This window comes from Triplophysa dalaica, chromosome 21 (genome assembly GCF_015846415.1).
Source record: "Triplophysa dalaica isolate WHDGS20190420 chromosome 21, ASM1584641v1, whole genome shotgun sequence".
NCBI lineage: Eukaryota > Metazoa > Chordata > Actinopteri > Cypriniformes > Nemacheilidae > Triplophysa > Triplophysa dalaica.
In genome coordinates, this window is record NC_079562.1 from 10,723,826 (window position 1) to 10,747,841 (window position 24,016).

Consider the following 24,016-nt stretch of genomic DNA (forward strand, 5'->3'; position numbering starts at 1 on the left):
TTGTAATGAATGTTGGGATTACTTTTGACACGACTAATTATTGTTGCTTTAGACAAAGCAAGAAATTGATGATGGGCAATGATAAATAAATAAACAAATTCAAGTCATGTCATCTTTAATTTTATAGCGCTTTTTACCATTTTAACTTTATCAAAGTACCTTAACAAGTAAAAACACACAAAAAAACACATCAAATTGTTAATAGAAAAACACACATAGAAAATATTACATGATATGAATTAGAGAAAGTAAAGAAAATCAATGTATACATCCACAAGAATATGTTCATATGAACACGCATATAATTTATGCTAATATACATTATATTATTATTTTTTACATGAGAATAGAAACATTCTACTATTGCAAGTCTTACAAAAGATAAAATAGAGACACTTTCAACAATAATAACAATATTATTAGTATTATTATTAGAGATACTTTCAGATATATTATCAAGAAGCTAAATAAAATATAAAATGACACAAAATAAATAAATAATCCATCATTAATAAAGTCTCTTTGATTGTCTTTTAAAAATTATCTACTCATTCATCTGTGTAAATTTGTCAATTCAATTTTTTGCTAAATGTTTTTGAGACATCTGTCTGAATGTGGTTTTCAAGTATAATAATTATCAGATTTTTCAGTGTTTGAGAATTTAGAAACATTCAGTATGTTCTTTTAAAGGTGTTATGTGATAGGTGGTGAGAGCCTCATCTGAGGTCTGGGAAAAAGTCAATGAACCTCTTTCCAAGAAAATTTCCTGTTTGGGTCAGTTCTGTGAATACGTATGTGTGTGTATGAGTAAAATATTGGTGTCTGACATGTTTTTCCTCTAATCTCTCACATGTGCTGTATAATGTGGCAGTCCAGGTGGAGGGGCAGAGAACTCCACGGACCTGCTTGGTCAGAAATAGTTGTTCATAGAAATCTGAAAACATGTTTTCGTCCTGTGCATACAGTGTAAACCACATCTGCAGGGCTATTTATCTCAAAGCTATTCTTTGAGTAACCAGCTATATCCTTTAACTTACAATGCAAACAAACATGATCTGCTTTTCGCCTGTCCCCACAAATGAAAACACGTTTGTTTGAGAAAATGCCAGTCTGGATTTATGAAAAAGGCCGTTTTGAGAATGCTTTTTTGGAGAAAGGAGATTTCTGTTAAATGTTGTCAGTCAAGCTGTCAAACAGTTTACAGGAATAACAAAGATTCCTGTTAGACTTCATGTGATGTTTTGGCTGTTGTAAATATTCATTTTGCATGGGGTCAAGGCTAGGAAAACATTTTAATTTATTTACACTTGTTAGCAGGTTTATAGATGCTGCTAGAGAACACCATACATAGTTATTCATTAATAGTCATTGCATGCAGTTATGTTTGATGATATGATCGGTTGGTGAGGAAGCATTGAACATATGGCATATTCCCCTCTGCGTTAGAGATGTCCTATGGAATTCGCCACCTAATGTTTGAGGATTTAAGTTGTAATATAAACTGTCAAAACGGAGCCCCAGGTGGCTGACGGTTTCCTCTCCTGAGTTTCAGAGCTGTTGTCTGCCCTTGAACATAGCTGCGGTGGCTCAGCTGGGGGTTATCTTATCTTACATTTCAGAGCATTCAACAAAGCCCCTGTCTGGGAATATTTGATTTGCTGGATAGCATATAGGTTAAGAATTTGTCTGAATGGAGGCCTTAATGTATATAATAGATGAATGAACTTTTAATTATATTAGACGGTATTATGTTTTAAAATGTTAGACAACATGCTTTGAGTTGGCTATCCAATGTGCTACAGCAATTCGACCGAATTGTTGTAGCTGTTTCCATCTAGTGTTTTAAAAATAAATGTTTCCATCTAAAAATACAGTCTAAATCACTAATGCAGTGATACCCCAGCACCTTTGTTCATGTGTTGCTAAGGAAGCGTTGCCTGTTGTGTAGGAAAGAGGCATAGGCCTAACATTTTCCTGTTATGAAGAGAGATTTTTAAAGAGCTGCTTTCCTCCAATCAACCAACAGATGAGTAGAAAGGAAGCCTGGCGAAAACAAGACATTCATGTCTTGGAGAAACTGTTTTTAGATTCTGCGTTTAGCAAAATGCATTATGGGCACTACATTTATTCACTAAATGTATTTAGTACCCTAGATCACCAAGAAAGTCTGGCTCAAAAAAACTCAGTTTATACCTAATGAAGCAGTGCAATTAACCTTTATGTTGAATAGTTTTATACACTGATATAATACCTAAATGTTTAAGTCACCCTTTCAAGAGCTACTCGGCTGTTTAGAATAAATACAAATGCATTTTAACAAGAAATTTCGACTTGGAGGGAACGAAATCCACTGGGGAATTAAAATGGACATTTAATGTTTATAATCTACTGACAAGTGGAGTCGTTGTTCGTGAAACTGATGATTATTGTTTTTTAGATGTTTTTTCTCTGTGGTTTCGCTCATCGATTTGTGTATTCCCGTGAGAGGGACTCGCTGTACCTCCTCAGGAAGCGCGTCGAAAACACCTCACGCGCAGATCAGAGCGCTCGCGCATCCCTCTCATTCCTTCAGCGGGAAGCGCGCGGACCTGACGGGACCTGCTGCAACAGTCGATATTAAACTGATTTTTTGGCAGTCACGCCGTCGAACAAGAGATGAAGTCTCTGATGTTTATTTCTCAGGTTTTATGACAAATGTCAACGGAGTAAATTCACGGCACCCCTGGATTTACACTTTTGCTTCGGAATATCGAGGAATAATGTGGAAGTATTTCAGATGCCGTGGTGGATGACATCCGAAAATGAGCTCAGGTAAGAAACGGAAATTTAAACTTAAAATTAACTTTCTAATGGTTAATTTACCGTGACATTGTGCAAATTCAATAACAGATTAACTGCAAAGGTTTAAATTTGAATTTTATGGAGAAAAAGTTCATGAGAATATCATATATGTTGCATATAACCGTGCTGGTTGACTTCATGTTTGTTCAATTAACGTTATTTGTTTGTGCAATTTAAGCATTGCTATCTGTATTATTTTACTGACTTTTACAGAAAAAAGTGCCGCATTTAAAGAGTGAAAAGAGTGAGAATTGAAGCACTATACACACACACACTTAATTAAGTATATACACGCACGCACGCACGCACGCACACACACACACACACGCAGACCGATAGATAGATAGACCATGAACCGATAGCTTTACACAGTTAAGAGTTTTCTTTTCGCCTGCATGCCTTCCATTGTGTTTAACCATTTGTTTTTGTGAATTCTTGTTGCATAATTCATATCCTGTTATTTCACCAAAGAGACCCTAGTTGGGATGTTGATGTTTCTCTTTTTATTGTTCTTTAACGCACTGAAATGACCTTTTCAGAAAAAAATTGTCTGAGGGGGCTGTGTGGGATTTATCAGTGTGAATCATGGGAAGACTGACGAGAAGGAAGTGTATTTGCGTTGTGCAAAACTGCCCTCTTGTAGAATTTTTTTTGGCAGAGGGGGTTCATGGAGGAGACAGGGTGCACTGTTAATGTCCTTCCCCTTTGCACTTCCTGTCCGCAGTCCTTCCAGGGGAGTCTGCTGGAATAGTTAATTAGCAGCGTCAGGAAACAACATCTTAGCAGGGTGAGCACCAAGTGCACGGTGAGTTTAATAGGACTTGCGTCAAGGCAGGTACCAAATAACAGGAAGAGACAGGGGTATATGAGTTTTACGAGGAAGGGCGTTTCACCAAAAAATGCCTTTTAGGCCTCCAGTGGCGTTTTTAAGATGGTCTTTTAAATTTATTTCTATGATGAGTTCATTTGTTAAACTTAATCTTTTTCATTTTATATTAAGGTTGTGTAAATGATTTTCAATGTTAGCGTATAATCACTTCATTATGTTTTAGGTCAAAGGTTACAGTTCATCAATCAAACGGCCAATGTAGATCAATCAATATGCTGCCGTAAAGGAGCAGCTGAGGTCATAATGGCATGTTGACAGTCAGTTTGTAGATTTTGTAAATTGAACGACTGACTCTTACCGGTTTCTTCTTCTGTTTGCAGATTTTTAGAAGGAACTCGAATCTCCTCAAGCAAAGCATTTGATTATAACTGTGAGCTCAACCCTGATGTCAAAGCCTTGTCACTCTACCCGAGGTCCAAAACCTCCTGTGGCACCCAAACCAAGGCCAGCCTCAGAGGTCAGCCAATGCTTTTTGGGTAATGGGGACATAACATCCTCAGACAGACTTGAACTGAAGCTGGACAATGAATCTGATGCCTCTCAGGATGAGGCCGATGTGTCAGGAGAAAACTCTACAGGCGATTGCATGGACAAGGACTTATCAGACACAATAAAACGGTTCATTGTGAATTATGACACAAACCATGAAACCACTTATCATGAAATTAAAGAAAACTTTGTTGTGGATGAAACGATGGGAGAGGAGGAACACAAAGATGATGCGATTAATACAGCCTCTGTAAATTTAGTTGAGGTTGTCCATGTAAATCTTAATTTAGCTGATGAGGACCAGAGCAAAAACACTGATGATATCAGCCTTCATGAGAATGGAGTTGCAAAAGAAAACACCCATGAATGTCCTGAAATCGAGACACACTCTGGAGACCAGTCTGCAGAATTTAAAGATCATCAAAGCCTGTATGCAGAGATTGAGGAATCATTAACAGACAGTTGCGAGGAGCCAGATGCAGGCCTAACTAATGACATAAAACAGTCAAATTATAGTGAGAGGGATTCTGTCCTCTGTGCGCACTCTGTTGAATGTCACAATGATCTCCATGATGATGCAGAAGAGGATGAAACTGGGCTTTCATCAAATGCTATAAACTGCAGTCTGCCCTCACTATGTGAGGAATACCCCTATGATGTCATTGGTTCACCTGACGACAACAATACTTGGCAGGCCGAACGCGCTACCAAAGACACATCTGGTCGTTTCAGGTTTGCGGAGGAGACAGGAGATGCATTTGAGCCTTACTCTGTCATAGAGGTCGTGCCAAGTGATTTGACATGCACCTCTGATCCAGAAGTAAGATGCTCCGAAGAGGAGTCCAGCAATGAGAAACCAATGGTCTCGGAGAACACAACAGAAGAAACTTCAAACCAAGATCCCTACTACGTTTCATCGGCCGATGTTGCGTTGTTAGAAGATGAACAGGCAAAATCAGAAAATGGTGTCTCTCACACTACAATGCCGTGTGAGGGTAAAGAGATGTCTAAAAATGAGGAAGTTGATGAATATGCTGATATTGAAGACCAGGGTAGTGATAGTCTGCAATTAGAGTGTGTTTCATCTGAAGATTATGTTGAAATCGGAGATGAAGAAGAGCCAGTAAACATGGAAAGGAAAACAAAATGTAAAAGTGTAAAAGAACGGTCAGCTAGACATGCCATCTTGAGTCTTAGAAACAGCTGCCAGCCACGTCTCAGACTATGCAACATCACTGTTCCAACAGATCTGGATGTAGGGAGGACTCCAGAACTTACCAACCGTGTGGTTTTTGCCCACACCACGGAAGCATTTGAAGAAGACATAGAAGAGCTGGATTGCCACATTGTGCCTTTTTTTGAGGATTCGGACACAGACAGTGAAGAACATATTTATGAAGAGGCTGGCTTCGACTCAGAAGGCGAGAACTTTATCACTCTGGACAGGAAGAGCATTGTGACAAGATCTCGTTCGCTGTCTGGGAAAGTACCTGGATATGTTCCTGAGACTGTGCCTGAAGAGACGGGCACCGAGTACCAGTCTCACGACTACTACACTGTGACCTTAGACCAGAATGGAGATGCACATCCCAAACCATTAGATGAAACAGAGGCCAGTCAAATTATTCCTTCACTAAAGCCGAGGCGTTTTCTTCTGTCTCCTCGTTCACTCTCTGTAGAAGGCAGAGATTTGACATTATCGGGGCACTTTGATGGTGAGAAATCTCCAAAAGAGGAAAGTAGATTGCAAAAAAAAGATGACACACTTTCTTTGCCTTGTGTCATTACTTCTTCTGGAAGCTTTTCTCAAAGAAGCCACCAGTCGTCCAGCTGTGTTACAACACATACGTCTCTAGTTGACATCCCCCCACCTTTCGAGTTAGCTTACATAACTAAAAGGCCTGTCACCAAAAGCTCTCCATCCCTTCTTATCCAACACGAGTCTCCTGACAATGCCAAAAAGAAAAAGACTTCATTTAAACGTTTCTTGGCTTTGAAATTTAGGAAAAAAACAGATGGCAAAGTCCATGGAGATGGTGTCCGTTCCTCCAGGTCATCATCTGAGTCTAGCCACCATGGCCCCATTCGGGTTCTGGAGATTGATCACAAGAGTACAAGTAGCTCCCCTCAGCTTCAGTCCCGTTTGGCAAAGTCGCAACGTAATGATTTACCTACCACCTTTGTGCTTTACAAAGAGAGGCAAAGGAGGCAAGGAGTTCCCAAGAGTTATGCCAACAGGGGTATCGGCAGAGTGGAGTCCTTTGAGGACCGCTCTCGCCCTCCTTTCATGCCTTTGCCACTTACTAAGCCTCGCTCCATCTCCTTCCCAAGTGCAGACACATCTGACTATGAAAACATTCCTGCAATGAACTCAGACTATGAGAATATTCAGATTCCACATGGGAGACCCATTCGTTCAGTCACTATAACAGGGTTCTTCGATGACCAGAATCGGACAACATCACCAGCCAATGAGAATGATGGTTATGTGGACATGAATAGCTTTGCAGGGATAGAAAACAAGCCCACCACCCAAGAACAAGACGACGAAAGGTATAGTGAGTTTTTTAAACTGCACGGTTTTAAAAAGTTGAATTCAATTATCTTCAGGTAAAACTATTTAAATAATTTAAAAAGACCTTTAAAGGGTCATGGCATACATATGTCTAGTTATATTTCGAATGTTGAAATTCCTTCCTCTGAACACAATAGCAATACCATCGTCACACAAGTCTGAAGGAAGTTCTGGCCAAAACAATGTTAACAGGAAATTGGACAAGTATTTGGTAACTCTGATGGCTCAGATTGCACCTCTCTTAGTCTTTCTATAATCTCTCTGGTTAAATAATCAAGTCGTGGTATTAATTTTGTGTTTACAAGTATCACCATATTCTATACTGCATGTGAGATATTGCTGAAGACCCAGAACTTATATGGTCCACTCTACAGAATTGGTGCAAAATCCGAGTTGTGTTCCTTTCCCAGAAATGTTTAATGTATGCAAATTTAATAATTTAAGGTACACATTTCCAGTAATTGTGCAGTTAAATTTCATTTTGTAATTTCACAAAGTTTTGGAAAATTCTTCTTCAACAAGAATTTTTATGTTTACATGTTAACTTTTTGTTTAAATATAATTTTTTAATGTATTTGTTGCTATTTAAAAAAAATGTTTCCTCTTGTAAATCAATAACATTTACAATTTTAACAATATTTAAAGTTTAATTTATGCGATTTAGTTTTAATTTAAATCTAATCTTTCTTTTTACGATCCATAAAATTGACAAACACATTTTCAGTAGTGATGGTAATGTTTTGGTAATGATCACAATATTTAATTTGCACAGCTGAATCAGACTTTCAACATTTTATATTAATGCTAAATTAACTAACTATGTTTCACATACGCTGCCAGCACATAAAGCAGACACACATCAAACAGTAAATATCTCATAGAAAACCTATAGCTCACATACTATATCACTACTAAAATATACTGAAATACTAATGATTTCCCCAAATAAAGGATTAGGTGTCCCCTTTTCTTACTACCAAAACAATTTTTGTCACTACAGAAACAATGATACCCAGTGATATGTTTCGGTCGTGACTGTTTTTGTAATGACAGTTTTTGAGTACTGTTGAGCCTAGCTTAAAGATTGTAATAAGCACATGGTTTGCAAGCACAGTTCTGAACATTTACATTTATGCATTTGGCAGACGCTTTTATCCAAAGCGACTTACATTGTATTGTACTAAACATTTGTTTCTTACTATGTTCAATCCCCTGGGATCACACCCATGACCTTTGCGTTGTAAGCGGCATGCTCTAGTCACAGGAAAGCTCAGATGAACAGATGTATGCACATAAAAACTACATTTTTGGAATAACACCCAAAAAAGTTTGCTTAATTGCAGAAAAAATATGTTTGATTGTGACTTTCCTTGAAGTTACACACAGATTTTCAGACTTTTTTACTTTAAAATGATAAGACTGATCTACTCACAATGTAGCTATTGGACAGAGGGACACAGTAATGATTGTGAAATCAGTCTCAGCTAATGGACTAAAACATACACTGTTTTGGTAGAGACATTTCTTTTACATAAAGTTTAATTATTTAATTTGAGCTAAACATCAAAAACATATATTTAAAAACAACAATGAAAAAATCATTCATAAGTTGAAATTTAGGGGTTTGGGACACCCATCTCCCAATTAAAAGTACATTTACATTACATTTACATTTATTCATTTGACAGACGCTTTTATCCAAAGTAGGAGAGCATATAAACATTTTGTCAACATGTTAAACAGTGCTGTTAGTTTACAAGGCCATGCTAACAGTACTATTAAAGCTGGAGTAAGCAAGGGAGAAAAAGAACAACAAGATTCTTTTTAGACACAAGACATAGCCAATTATTGGTTAGTCAAATAAAAGCAGAACAGGTATGCTTTGAGCTGTGTTTTGAAAGTTGTGACGGATGCTGCTCATTCACCCACAGGGGAACTTATGAGTAAAGGTTTTTGAAAGAGATTTGGTGCCTCGCTGTGATGGAACAATCAGGCCTCGCACATTGTCAGACCAAAGATTATGGGAGGGGATGTAGATCTGGAGCAGGAATTAAGGTAAAGGGAGGAATTTGCCGTTATCGTTCTGGAGGCCAGTGTCAGCATTTTGTGAGGTGAAGTGAAATCAGGAGGGATGTTACATGGATTCTTTTAGGCTGATTGAAAACTAGACATGCAGCTGCATTCTGAATCATTTGCAAGGGAAGCCGGATTGTTGACTGTCCAGAAGGTTGTGCTGTGAGGCTTGGAACCATAAATCGGTAAAATACACTTTCGAGAGCCTTGGAAAGGAAAGGCCAGGAGTGAGATTGGTCAGCAGTTGCTGACCACTGAAGGGTCGAGTGTTGGTTTCTTAAGTAAAGGTGTTACCAGGGATTGTTTAAATGAGCAGGGAACAGTACCAGTGGTGATGGAGGTGTTAATAATATGTGTGAGTTGAGAAGGTAGCGATAGCCTGCAGGAGGTGGGAAATGATCAGGTGGAGGGGCAGATAATAGCCCGGGTGGAAAGGAACCAATAAATTATGATTTTACATTTATTAAGCTTCCTGATAATATAAATATTATCGTTGGTTTCGAAAGATGATAGAACCTTATCAACTAAGATTTGAAAACTTGAATGCTTTTTAAATGTGTTTTTTGATGTGGGACAGCAGTTTGCACAAATTCTGTAGAATTGCCCATATACATCTTTCTTAGACAAATACAAAAAAAGAAGCAAATGTAGGTTTAACCTATAGTACACAAAATAGCCAAGTATACTATAACCTGACCTGCCATATACTTCATGAGTTCTTTGTTGTGTACATGTAAGAAAAGCAGCCTTTGAAAAGATGGACTGTGCTTACAGAAGAGCTTATCTGATTTTCTCATTTGTGGGATATGATAGTACATTTGTTGGAACACCCTCTCTGTGTGAGGCAGGATACAATGCAGTGGTTCAATGCTACAAATAGTTCAGTTTGGAGAGAAAGTGGATTAAACGTTTAGGCTATTTTTCACTTTTATTGCCATGCTCTCACAGCCTGATGCAGGTGAGTGGAGGGGAATAGATGACAAAACAGTGGAAATTTTTTCTGTCCCCTGGGTGAGCGTTTTGGTAACATGTTGTGTTATTAAACCACGTTTCAAGTGTGTTTTTTATTAGGCTTTTGGGATATAATAGATTTACAAAGGTGCAAAGAGAGATGATTCTATGACCTTCTTTTGACCATATGAACCTATCTACCCTTCATTTACCCACCATGGAGTCATCACTAGATATCTCTGGTCGATCCCCAATGTAGTCAAGGCTGTTTCAAGTAGCCCTTTGGGTAGCTTTACAATCAGATTTTCTGAGAAACACCTGGGAAATTTACAGAATAGCTTTTATTGTGGAAGTACGTCTATTGTTTATCACTGATAATGTTGTTTTTTAAAGAACAATTTTGTCATGCTTTGCTGTTTTGGTCGCAACCATCCCGCTACAATAAAATTCTCAATTAAAAGCCAAAAGAGTAGCGATTAAATTTCAAAGCAAACCAGCAATCAATTTCAACCAAAGTTATTTAGAAAAGCAGCATTGTGAAAAGTTTGTACACATGTACAAATGTAAATCAGTTATTCACCTGCATTATTGCAAGGTACAACCCATACAATGCAGAGTCTCATGCATTAGCAGAAAATAAAAGCAATAGTGAGAAATTTAAAAGAGAATGTCTTCCCTTCAGCACTCAGTAAACGTTTATTGACTTATTAAGTGCTGAGGACAGTGTGAATACTCACTATATTTAGACATTATCTCTGGCCAGAGTGTGTATGGCCACACTTTTAAGCATCCTCCATTATTAAGGAGATGATTTGGGAGTCAACGATCTTTTCTTCTGGTGACATTATTGACTCATTGTGTTGCCATTACAAATGGGCCTGTATGTCTGCACCATTAGCTGCTGTGGGTCCCAAGAGAACCTCAACCTCTGCTGCTGTTCTGTTTTTGTTTGTCATGTTTTGAATGCTTGCAGAGAAAAATGGTGAGTGGAGACTCAATGACATGACAGTGATTGAGGAGCGATTCTTTTTAGTCATTGTTGGTTAGTGAGTAGGCGAACAGGTGCCTGTTTATAGTTAAATTGCTTATTTTAGCATTGTTATGAAGGATAAAGATTTACATTTTATCAATCATTGGCTTTGAAAGAAATATTTTGCATTATGTATCTGTGTATTATGTAAATTTGGCTTTTCTTAGAGCCTCTTAAGTTTTTCGTATTAGCACATTCTTTTTTATTTTATTTTTATTTGTATTTTGAGTCCCATCTGCACCAAAAGGCTTATAAAGTTGGGTGTACCCCTGGTTTGATCCAGTCCAAGTTGGGCCTAGTGCCTGGTCATTGCCAGGTTATCCCAAGGGATGAGGCACCCAGACAATGAGCCTCCACACCACTGTTTACAGGAAATGCAAGACAAGGGCGAGGGGACAGGGTCAGTAGGATGGGGTGGAGACAGGCAATACCGATCTCTCATACTCCCCTGCGACCTAAACAACAAGGTGAGGTGTGGCACAGTCAGGAAAGCAAGGCTCCCACAAAGATGTTGTTGTTGTCATCGTTCCCAGCTTTCTACATGTATTTCTAATATTGCAGGAAAGTCACAGGAACATTTTGAACATTTCGTTATTGCTAGAACATACATCTCCCAGTTTAACCAATGCACATCCCGCCCATCACTCTCATCTGCATTCAAATGAAGTCTGATAATGAAGTCATCTCAGCGACGCTTATCTTCCATAATAGCACTATTACACTGATTCAGACAGGGCAACATGGGGGCTTTCTAATGTATATTTTATTATCAAGAGTTTAAATCAATTGAATTACACTCAACAAGCCTCAGGAAAGCAGCAGGCAGTAGGATATATAGGTCTGTTATAGGAAATCTTTGCACTTTCTCTGTAATTTTCAGCAGTAAATTTAGCTCATGGGTACCTTAAAGAAAACAGCTCACAACCTAAGTGCTCTGCTCCATAATTGCTTCTCATAAATGGTAATGTTGAAGAGACAAGGGCATTGTGTAAATCGTCACATTTGGCCTATAGAGGGGGTACGATGGGGAGGGTTAATGCATATAAATGGCTTGTTTTAAGCATAGCAGGAATTGAAAAATTCTGTTTTATATTATATATTTATATATGATAAAATATACAGTATATATATAGGCATATTGTGGAAAACACCACTGTATAACAAATTCAAATCAGGAAAGCTACATATGTGGAGTCTCAGTCTCAGGTCTTTCAAGTAAAAAGTAATGGCTTATTTTATCTTATGCTAACTCTCAAGCCACTTTCATTGAAAATGGAGTCCTCAGCTGTCGAGATCACTGGAGATTGTAGTGATGTCCTGCCAGAAGGCTCCTATGTGTTTCATCTGGGGCCTCTAAATGAACTGTCACCTTGGCTCCCCCAGTTCAGCTGGCTATGAGCAATGAGCAATTTCCACTTCCTCCAGACATTGTGTGTGTATGTGTGCTTTTTGCAAAAATACAGTGTCCTTGTGTATTATGACACACAGCTGGGCACCTCTAAGACCTTTTGTACACAAACACTATACACACTGATTTGTTTCACTGTATAAGTGAATTAATCTTATAGACTGCCATTGTTTTTTATTAATTTTATTCTCCCTGCCCCTCAACCTCACCTTTCCACAGATGTAATAAGATTACTCGATTTTGCTGATTTATGAGTTGATAGCGTCCCAAATGTCGTTTTTTGACACGTTTTAATATACTAGTAAGGACATTTCAAAATATGTGTCTCTTTCCAACTCTTGTATAGCCAACACTGGACATACTCACTTACAAACCTTGTAGACAAATATTCAGCAGTCTTCTAACACCAAATCCAAAAGGGGTTTCTTATGCCTCATATGAATGTACAATCATATGCCCTTAGCTTTGCCGTTCAGTACCTCTGGTGTATGTGAGTCTGTTTATGCTCCATAGTAGACAAGCAGCTTCATTCTGAATATTTGCATATCCTCAGGGCTATATCTTTTTTCACTTTAAGTGCTCACCACAGGATCACAAAGCCTGTACTCTGTGGCAAACAGTAACTGTCCACACAATCTGGCCTCAGCCATCCGTGTTACTGATGTAAGGAGAGCTGGGGAGGATAGTAAAATTTCTCCCCATGTCTTGTTTAAATGAAGAGGGGGAATTTGTTTCTCCTTGGCAAAGGGTAATTTTTGCTCTGCTGGAAACCAAAGTGACCCCTAATACAAAATGCTTAGTTTTTAAGAGACAGTTTGTTTCTTTGTTTTTGATAGGTAGAGATTGGCAACACATTGTGTTCACAGCTTGTGGACTCATGTGACCAATATCATCACAGTTTAGTTTGTTTCTGGGACTTCATAAATGTTTGAGAGTTTGGGACGCATCATTCATTTACACACAATTAAAGTCTAGGTGGGGCTGCAGAAGCTAAAGAAGCTCCCCAGAATATCAAAAAGAAAATTAAAAAGACAACGCAAATATCGTAAAAGGCAACTGAACATTATTTGTGTTTCATTCCCTTTATGTTTTCTTTATAATATTACAATATTTATTGAACATAATTTAAATTTGATTTAATGCATAAAAAATATACACATGTTTTTTTGGAAGGGGTTCCTCGCAAAAGTCCCTCAAAGAAAAAACGCTGGTCTATAAGGCTTAATAAGGTATAAAAAGGGATATTTGTTAATTTTTGTTTCTGTGAGATTAATACTTCACAGATCCAATGAACACTATTTTCCACCTATTGTTTTTTAACCCAAGATTATTTTTAACCCTGGGTTATTTTGTGTCCGTTTGTTCTCTGTATTCTAACCTTTTTATTTAAAATATACAGAGAGAAGAAAACTAGGCAGGGTTCTATACACTATACACTATACTGTACATGTAGAGCAAGGTTTTTGCCTATACTGCACCCCACCTCTGACACTTGTACATTTGTTAACCTTATGGTTCTTATTCACATACAGTATATGTACAAAGTTAATATCATTGATTTCACAAGTGTACAATTCAACTTGTTTGTCCAATTGTGGTGATGTCCATCAGCCCAGTTAATGCGATTACCAGATGTTCAGAAGTAAACACTGAATATCCAACTGAATATCTCTTTTTGTAATTCATCCTCAGTGCCTACACTGAGCCATTCCCTGTTTGTCATGCACCTGCCACTGTGTCCAACGAGGAAGACCATGGACGCACCTCTGAGGAAGAGGATAGTTGTGCAGACCATTGCTACGACCGACAGGTGAGATAACAGTATACTGTACAATATGTTTCACAAATATCTTCAATTCAGTCCTTGCTAGATGATACATTATGGTGGTATGATCCCACACTATCTAACAATGGCACTCTGACTCTATATTGTTTATGTAAGGTACTGCCTCTTATAACCTTACTCAAGTTATCACAGTGTCGCATGCTCTTCCACTTTAATATTAGCCGGGGACCCGGCCTTGTGATGCCTGCTTCCTTGTTTTCTTCATCTTTAAAAAGAAAAGAATATCTAAGACTGGGAGTAACCCATCCCAAGCACATTTCTTGACAACAGCAAGCTGGAATAAAGCCAGCTCGTGTTTGTTTATTTGTAAATTTGAACAATTGCTTTTGTTATAGAGAAGCATTCAGATTTGTATTCAAGGGTCATTTTTTTTATATTTCATTATTTGGCTGAAAATGCATTTTTTTAAACGTGTGGGAACCCTGATTCAGTTTCACAATGGTAGCAGTGATGTCCCAGTCTTTAAACATGCAGTTGTTCCTAAATATGTCTATTCAATAGCAACAGTCTTGATCGGTCAGGCGTGATTAGCTTGCAAATCAATGGTGGATTTGTGCTCACCATGAGCACACCCTCTCATCCATAATGCATCTGTGCTTAAAGCTGCATGTTCAGGAAAGCCATCTCAGTTGTGCTTTAATGAAATAATCAGTCTTCTTCTGACAGGATTTATCTAACTATTTCTCTGTATCAAGTAAAAGATTGTAAACTCTACAATGTGTTTTTGAACCCTTTATTTTTCGCTCTCAGATTGATGGCCGATCCAGAGCTTACTATGTTGTAAAAGACCTTGTGGACTCGGAGAGAGAGTAAGTTTTTGTGCCGTGTGCTTCCATGTGTTTTTTTTCCCCATATGTGTTTTTCAAACTGTGTACATCCTGATGCAGGCCAATTGTTTGTCATCTAATGAGAGCATTCTGATGTCATTTGTTTATGGTCCTCTTTATCCAGGCCCTGGCCGCATCTTTATCTCTGTCTGTTCCTATTCGCTCAACAACTTTCCTAATACACAAACTGACAGCTTATTACAGGACTGTCTGCCTTAAGATATTGCGTTTCAGAAGCGCATCAATGAGTCATTAAGCATGTAGAATTATTACAAAATGATTTAGTATTGCTAAGCAAGACTGTTATCCCCCAAAGCCTGTCAAATTTGTTTTTGTTTCATATCTGAATTCATAACGTCAAAAATGTTGGCATCACTTTGAAGGAAATACTGTATTTGACAATATCGGACTGAAAGTTTTGTACTGACTTAAAGACATTTTTCAGTTAAACAACTTGTAACAACCCTACTGGCAGTAATTTTGTCTTTCTCGTTTCAATAATCCTCAGTCACGTGAAGGCTCTGAAGATTCTCCAGGAGGTATGAAATCTATTTTGTTACTTTTGTACCATCAGCCAGTTTTAGCAATCCTGTTTGTTTGCTTATGATGACATTTACTTGTGTGTTTACCAGTATAATGACATTCTGCGGATGCACGCTTATTTTATGTATAGAGCACTTTGGAGGACGTAAACAGTGCTGGTCCATTACTGGTCGAGAATAACTTCCTGTTTCAGTTTTTTAATAGGAGAAATGTTTGAACAAAAGATCTTTAAGATTTTATTATATATGTAAGATTGAAAAAATAAGAAGTGCTGCTGGACCAGTGTTTACATCTTTCGTAGTGGTCTATATTATGCATCATTGGATTGTGTTTTCCTGGTAATGCAAAGGTCTTATGTGTTAAACAATACTCCTAAATTAAAGATTGGTGACAGAGTACTAATGATGTCATTGTCTGCATCTTGGCAGCCGATTGCGTCAGACTTTATTTCCTTCCTTTCAAACACATGTGTACAAATCACATATACATACATACACATACATGGAGAGATACACTTGGTCTGGGAGTGGGTGTGGTGGGGGTGTAGCACAGCTTTATCAGTGTTGTTTCAGTAACTGAGACTTCCTGGCCTTGAGAACCTTGCCTTGAAAAAGTCAGCCTGTGAGTGACGCAGTGCCTACGCACCAGCTCTTTGTTTTGGGTATCTTCACATGAGCTTCTTTACCCATAAAACAAATCACATAGGCTACCGCACATGCTCTATAACACCGTCATGTTTGGAGCAGGGATTAAGGATAAAAACAAAGTGTTATATCCTAAATCACTCATCAATTAAAAATATAAAGTGGGACGTGTTGGCTTGGAGAAAGCTGTTATTAAGGGTTTTGATAGTCAAACACAGAGCAGAGATGAATTGTTTACTGATGACAAGCAATGTCAGAACTTTACTATAGAATTCAACTGATGTGAGGTAAAAGAATGATACTATGAGCAGAGTGGGCAGAGTGGATTTATTGTTGAAAATCAGTTTCTAAATAGACAAATACTTAAACATACATCACATAAAGTCTTGGCTACATGAAAAACACACTTAAGAGAAAACAATAAAATAAGATTAAATACTTGTTTTTATAGCAATTTTCAGCATACATAGGCCTACCTACATTTACTCATTTTGTGATTTGTTAACATTGTTGGTAGATCAATGATGTGAGATAAGCTATACTTGATGCTTCCTACATCTCTACATTAAGTTTAAAAATACTATGTAGAAAGTATGTAAAAGAGTGTCTCTGAATAGATTGTTTTTTAAGACTGTACTTAATACTGCGCTAAGATGTACTATATCCAATCCAAGTTATCATTTGTTTTCATTAGCTCTCCCATACTGACAGCAAAGCGGCCTTCTAACCCAGTTCCCTAGGGCTGTGCGTGCGTGTGTCTATGTGCATGGGATGCAGGGTCTGTGAGAGTGATGAGATTAGTTTAGAAAAACCTATTGTGTGAAACATTGTCCTCCAGACTGTGACCTTAGGACCATATTTATCGCTTTTGTTTTCATGATTAATGGAATATGTATCCCAATTATTAAATTGGGGCGGGACTCACTGTGCAATTTAACATAATCTAGCGGGAACTAAAGTTCTTCGTGCGGTACACCTTGATGTAAATTACTGTACTTCATATTCACCATTTTAATTGCCTCATTTGAATAAAATAAGGCATAGTCAATAGAAAGGCTGTCTTATTAAACACTAAAGAATGCTAATGATATACATGCCTATGTGTCTTATATGCACGTGGCGTATTGTATCGCATAAGAACTATAATTGCAGGTTCCTTTATATATATAAGATATGGCAGATTTGCACAGAGCAGCATAACCTGGATGGATCATGAATAGAACTCAATGAATACTGAAGGAATATCCGAAGCACTGCAGTATTTTACATGTAGCTTTTCTTTGGAAGAATGTTCAGTTGGATGATATTTATGTGCTATAAATATTTTAAACTGCATTGAACAATTAGTGGGTATGTGGAGAAAATAAAGATATCATTAATCACTCTGTCTGTGTTGAGTTGAATGATAATGAGCAGGAGGATCTGAGTCACCTTGATTTTCTATCCACTATGACATCATTAAATCAGTGTTTGGCTGCTGTCGACGGTGACTTTGAGTTTGTTTCCCCACTGATGCTTAGGGATTTCGGCAGTTCAGCATATTCAGTACATCATATACATCTCTTAATAGTACAGGGCAATACTGTAGCCTAGTAGTCACACATGTTCAAATTGATTGTTTATCTTTGATTTTATAAAAATGTGAATTACCCTTTCTGTCTGGTTAGCTTTAGTTTGACAGAATGAAAGTGCCTTGTGATGACTGCCAAATTCTCATCACGTTTTTTTTCAAGACTTAATTCTATAGGCTAAATTAATACCAATGCTTATACTTAAAAACCATGTCAGAAAGTTTTTTCTTAATACATTTTAGAAGTAACACGTGAGACAAACGTGTACCTCCACTCTAAAAAATGCGGGCTATTTTCTACCCAGATAAGGGTCATAAAGGGACACACCCAATCCTGTTGGGTTATAACTTTACATATGCTGGATTGTTTTAACCCAAAATGCTTGATTGTTTTAACCTATTGTTGAGACAAATATACACAAATATAAATAGTTGAGTGCGTCCCTCACTGAGCCAATCCCGGGTTAAAAATAACTCATCATGGATACTGTAACTGAGACTTCCATCAAAGCATTAAAGGAATCATTTATCCAAGATGAAAGTTTTATGTGATTACATGATTTTCCTTTTTGGATGAATTGTTGATTATTTTTTTACTTGGTTTCATGGCTCATCACTCATTTTGAATACCGTTTTAGGCTCTCTCTCTCTCTCTCTCTCTCTCTCTCTCTCTCTCTCAAGATTCAAGATTCAAAGGAGCTTTATTGGCATGATAAAAGAAAATTTACATTGCCAAAGCACAAGATAAAATATAAACATGCACAAATACAGATTAGGATAAAAAATAAGATAGAATAAAATTAAAAGCCTATAAGTAAAAATATATATATATATACATCTCAATATAAACAGATAAAGAGTTTTATTCAAAGTTTTCAATGAGGGTGATAGTGTCAGTTTGTGTGTGTTGTCCTGTCAGTGTTGTTTTGTGTTGTGCTGGTTGTTCTTTGGTCGTGGCAGGACTTCTCTCTCTCTCTTTCTCTCTCCTCTGTACTCTAAATGGGACAGAGCGCTCCATCGAAACACTACAGGATAGAGCATGTGACCTATTGTTCCATTGTTTGATATTGAATAACACACCAATATACAAAGAGTTTCAAGAACCTGTCCCTTTTGGGAAATTATGGTTTTAATTGTACCGCGGAGTGCTTTAATAACAGACTAGACATGTGAGAACTAAACCCTAGCTTTCTTTTATTTGCTTTGCGCCTGTATTATAAAAGCCAGTGAAGAAACACTTTTAGCAGGAATGTAAGTTATTCGTTTCTTAACACATTCCAGTCCTGTTCCAGAGTCACTGTTTATTAACCTAAGCTGAACAGTAATCAAGCAAATATCTAAAGCCATACAAATATAATGAGGTTAAAGAAAGTTAAGTTGCTGTAAGCAAACACTTTTTATATTTGTCAGCGAGTTTCTGTTATTAAGAGGTTTTTTCATAGCAGCTTCACAGCACCAAAAAAACCCGAAAATATCACAGAGTTTTTTATGAGAGCATTGACAAATGGCAACACGTGTGAGATCAATATGCCTACATTGATTTGTGTGAAGCTTAGAAAGGATTCCAGCGTATTACCTCCCATCGCGATCACATACAGTACGTACGTATATGAATTTGTTTTATGTCACTACTTTCAACAAAACTGATGGACACTCAGACAGCTCCGTGTCATTGGTGGTCTCCTACAGCTTTGCGTGCAAGGACATGTCTCTCTAAGCTATTCATAAGGTACACAACATCTCATGTACAGTGGGTCAAGTAAATGAATCCTGAATTTAGTGGTCACTGAAGACTCCAGCTCATGGCCTCTCAATTTAACTGTCAGTCACGTTCAAAACAAATATATTTAGCAGAAACTAATATATTTATATACACAATATATGTTCCCCCGACGGGTGAAATCTTGGGCAAAGATTGTGCCGAAAGTGTAGGATAGTACACAGACTGTTCCCAGCTCATTCCAGTGGTTTAAGCTTTGAAAGTTCATCCAGAGGGTTTGACTTTGGTCAGAGTTCAGTTTATAGTGAGGAGAGAGGGTACAAATACAGATTAAGAGAGTATTGCACAAAAGACCAAGGGAGTTGATATACAGTAGTTTCTATTTCCCTACTGATGTCCTTTGGTTTGTATGCACTGAAACAGAATGTGATGTGAGAAAGAGACGGTAAGAAAGAAGCAGGAAATGACATACTGCTGTAACCCGTGCCAACGATCGAACAGACACAGCTGCATGTTTAATTCTAACAGTCGGAGAGAGATGGAAAAAACAAATCATAAGGTTTTTCATTTGTGATATAATATTTCTCACTTCAATCAATTTGTCCTTTAGGACTTTAGAGAAGCAGTGGAGTCAACAATTGGGGAGGATGAAGAACCCCTGTTAGAAAAAGTGAAACTAGAGGAGATCCTCAGCACCCTTCCTCAAGTTTACCACCTCCAAACTGAGATCCTGAATGAGCTGGAGACCCGCATGAAACAGTGGTGAGTTTAAAAACAAGCAATCTGTACTAATGCAAATTCTATATGTTATGCTGCATGCCAATCCATAAAGTCAATTGTGGAAGGTTACATTTCGCTGCTGTCCTTCTGAAACCTCGTATCCTTGTGGTTATTATCTTTTATTACCATTTGGTCCCCTTTATGTTTGTCACTGGGTTTTGCAAATAACTAATAAACTAAAAAAAGTCTCAAAAAAGTACTTGTCAACTTTGAAAACACAGTATTTAATCTTTAAGTATATATATATTTAATTTCTTGACAAAAAGGTTTCAGTAGGACACTCGATATTCATCTTTTACAAGGTGCTGTTGCATGCACAAACCATCTGTACCTTGCCCCATTTGAACCATATTCATATATGGACATAACGATGCACACATTAGACCTGCTTTCTCTCCCACAACAATTCATGTAATGCTACAGTTGCACAATCAGTTATAATGCCAGGATGAATGCCCTTGGAAGCCCTCTGAGGAGCCAAACTCATCTTGAGACTCTTGTTCATTTGCAGGGAGGACAGCCCGACCGTGGTTGATGTCATTTTAACACGCCGGGCAGAGTTTTCAGCCTACGCGAGCTACATCTCAGACTATGACCACAGCATGTCAGTGCTGGAGGAGAGCTGCAGACAGAATAAAGCTTTTGAAGATGTGGTGAAACAGTTTGAGGTGAGGATCATGGCTGGTTGTATTTATGACAAATAAAAGGATTTCTAAGAATTAATGTCATGAATTCACTCAAAGCAGTTGTTTTATAATTTAAATATTGTGAAATAAAATTTACATCACACTGCCAAGACATAATTGTGAGGGTTTTGTGTGAGATCATGACAGTACTTGTTGCGTATTAAAGACACAATCAGCCCGTTGTGTCAGAAATGTTGATATAACAGAAACTGAATCATCTCATTGGAGGAGGGTTGGTGGAGTAACTGACCACACATTTCAGTGTTGATCGGGATCACCAACGACAAGAAGCCAGCTGTCCTCGCTCATTAATATGCATGAGCATCTGCATTCAGAGTAGCCTCCGTGGGTGGTAGACTCTAAATCGGATCCTCAATGTATAGCAGGAAGAGGAAAGAGTGAGAAAGACTGATTTAGCTAACTGTCTCCAATCATTATCTGCTCTTATCGTAATGCAAATTTCTTTACACACATCAGCCTATAGAGTTGCAGAACTTCGCACTTGCAGAACTTCTAACATACATTCTTTAAAGTGTGAAAGAAGTTCAGATGTTATTATTTTAACTTTATTCAACCTAAAAACATTTTTGTTCAGCCACATAATGGAAGTGAATGAATAAAAAGTTTTTAGTGGCTGCAGACAATTTTTTTTTTAAGAAAGCTTTGACTGCCGTTTTTAAGTAGATTTCCCATCCTAGATACACATGAACTGAGCTCGGTGACATGTTCATGTTCATTGGTTGGTGACATATTTCATATTTCCGAGATAGAGAGGCCATTTTTAATCTTTAATAACATGTTTGATTTTTTAATCTTTAATAACATGTGACAATCTGAAATGCGTCAGGTTTCTCCTGTGGCTTTACAAACAATAGAAGAGGCTTAAGATTTTCAAACCTCACGGTTAAGATGTCATTTCTGCCTATATGAGCACATACTGTATCCACAAAATTTAAGATTTTAGATTTAATTGCAAAAAATGTCTTCCGTTACGTGTTCAAACTCAGGTGTAGGAACACATACAGGCTTTGACTGGATGATGTATGTACTGAACAGCATTGGTTGCCTGTGGCACTCCACACTGATGAAAACAATAGCGCTGACTCTCACAAACACAACCCAAGAGTCAAGTGCAAGCCTTCCTCACATTTCTCTTAACCTGCAAGCCATTAGTCTAAGCACTGCTGAATTCTCTTATTTACCCAATCTGTTCTTTGATGCTTCTTTCGGCTTGTTAAACAGGAGGAGTTGCAGTTGTTTTCATTGATCGATGCCTCTAGGCGAACAACTCAAGTGGCAAAAAATCTGCTGCTTTTTGTCAGTACACAGTATTCCACCATTTTCAAATATCTGGGAGTGACACGAGATGACGCCTCTGCCTACATTAGGCTTAATTTTTACTCTTCACAAACCAAAGGGTGACGTTTTATACAGTCTATGGTTAAAGTGCAATCTTTTTTTACTTGCGGTATCCATCTGCTTATATAGAATATGCAATATATTTATCTTGTAAAAATGGAATAGATTTGGGGCTTTTTGTCCCATGGGGTTCCCTGGTGTTGCTTTTTGGGTTAGAAAATATACAAGCAGCATTTTGGCCATATGGTCCTCACTGGCTTGATGGTGTATGAATTAGGAATTCTCTTCTCTGTAGTAGAGCCTGTGTAATCTTATTTTCCGTACGTGTGTGTGCACACGTGCCGGGTTGATGACAGAGATGAAGTATCTACAGTAGCTGATCTGATCATCACTGTGACCAGATAGGATTAAACCATGTGTAGCTAGACCGTTTACAAGGGTTTTTACCAGTAATGTGTGCTTGTGTGTTAGAATATGTAAATAGAAAAACTGAGTTTGTTTTGCAAGCTTCCTGTTTATATTGAACATTCTGTCACATTTTAGTATTTTTTGTATCTGTTGCTCAGAGGTCATTACTGAGGACAACTATAAGAGAATTTAGATAAAACCAAAACATCCACTTTGTCCCTTCTCTTATAATTCCTTAGAAGCAATATAATCTAAAACAAATAAGATAAAATTTGTTTGCAGATAAATCTGGGCACAGTCTTTGACATTGTTGATCTTTTTAGGAACTCTAGAGACTCATCTCAGTGTGGTCTAAAAGAGAGATAAATAACTTTTCACATAAGATCTTACCCAGCCCATGCATTTATATGCAAGTAATTTGTGTGTCTGTGTATCGCTTACTCTTACTCTTACTCTTAGGGGGTCCAATCTCTAATTTTGTTTGCAAAAACATTTCTATGTGTTCATAGGTTTATGAAGACCTTACATAAAGAAGAATTATGTTTTTAAAAGCTGTGAATGTGTTATTTCTGTCTAGTTAAACCGCGGGTCTCTGCATGGAATTCACCATGTTGTTTCTACGGTAGCCCTAAACAGACAAACGGCTCTACAGACTGCGTTTCATAAATTCAATATCTCCTTTGGCAGATCTTTGTTCTGTGTCAGCCACCGTAATGCTTTGAAAGAGAGGCGGAGTAATGGGTGAGCCGTTGGTTGCAATTCGCAACCTCACCGCTAGATGCCGCTAAATTTCATTCACTGGACTTAAATTGCGCAGATGGGAAGAACGAGACAAAGACCAAACACACACGCAAATGCACACACATTGATCTGGCATCTGGGCAATGAGGCGAAAGAAAACTAATTAGCCGAGGAGCCTTCTTAAACAACCCTGAATTAAATCAGCCGTCCGTGCAGACGCTGCTTCTGCCGGACTAGTGCCTGATTTGTGTAGCTTGTCTGTTTATTGGCACGAGCTGCCGTAACCCTTCCAACAAGCTCATTGGCTGTGTCCCAATCCAACACGGTCTGCCCTCACACAAACACATTCAGACACGCACAAAGACTGGTCACTTCTTCAGCACAAATGTCAATTGGATTGTAATTTAGCGTTATCATTCTGAACTCTGCTGTTCATCAATACCATCACTTTGAACAGTGGAGCCACGTTGTTCTTTGACACTGGGAATCAGACAGGCTTTTATGGTTGCTCAGGATGATGTGCATCGCAGTGAAGGAACAGAGAGGAAGTAATTAGATAATGGAGCACAGGTGCATGATATTCAGATGAGAGAAAGGCTGTGTTCACACTGCGAGACAAAGTGCCCACCTCTGATT

At 38.0% G+C, this 24,016-nt stretch overlaps 1 protein-coding gene across 2 annotated transcripts in view; it reads left to right on the forward strand.

Moving 5' to 3' along the window:
- The first annotated feature begins 2,580 nt into the window (after positions 1-2,580).
- fgd5a (FYVE, RhoGEF and PH domain containing 5a) overlaps positions 2,581-24,016 on the forward strand; it is a 31,260-nt gene continuing 9,824 nt past the window's right edge. For both annotated transcript variants that reach the window (XM_056734786.1, XM_056734787.1), the window contains exons 1-7: positions 2,581-2,811; positions 4,051-6,772; positions 13,949-14,066; positions 14,853-14,911; positions 15,438-15,468; positions 20,017-20,168; positions 20,698-20,854. In XM_056734786.1, coding sequence (XP_056590764.1) covers positions 4,116-6,772; positions 13,949-14,066; positions 14,853-14,911; positions 15,438-15,468; positions 20,017-20,168; positions 20,698-20,854 — 3,174 coding nt within the window. In that variant the 5' untranslated portion in view covers positions 2,581-2,811; positions 4,051-4,115. The remainder of the gene's footprint in view (positions 2,812-4,050; positions 6,773-13,948; positions 14,067-14,852; positions 14,912-15,437; positions 15,469-20,016; positions 20,169-20,697; positions 20,855-24,016) is intronic.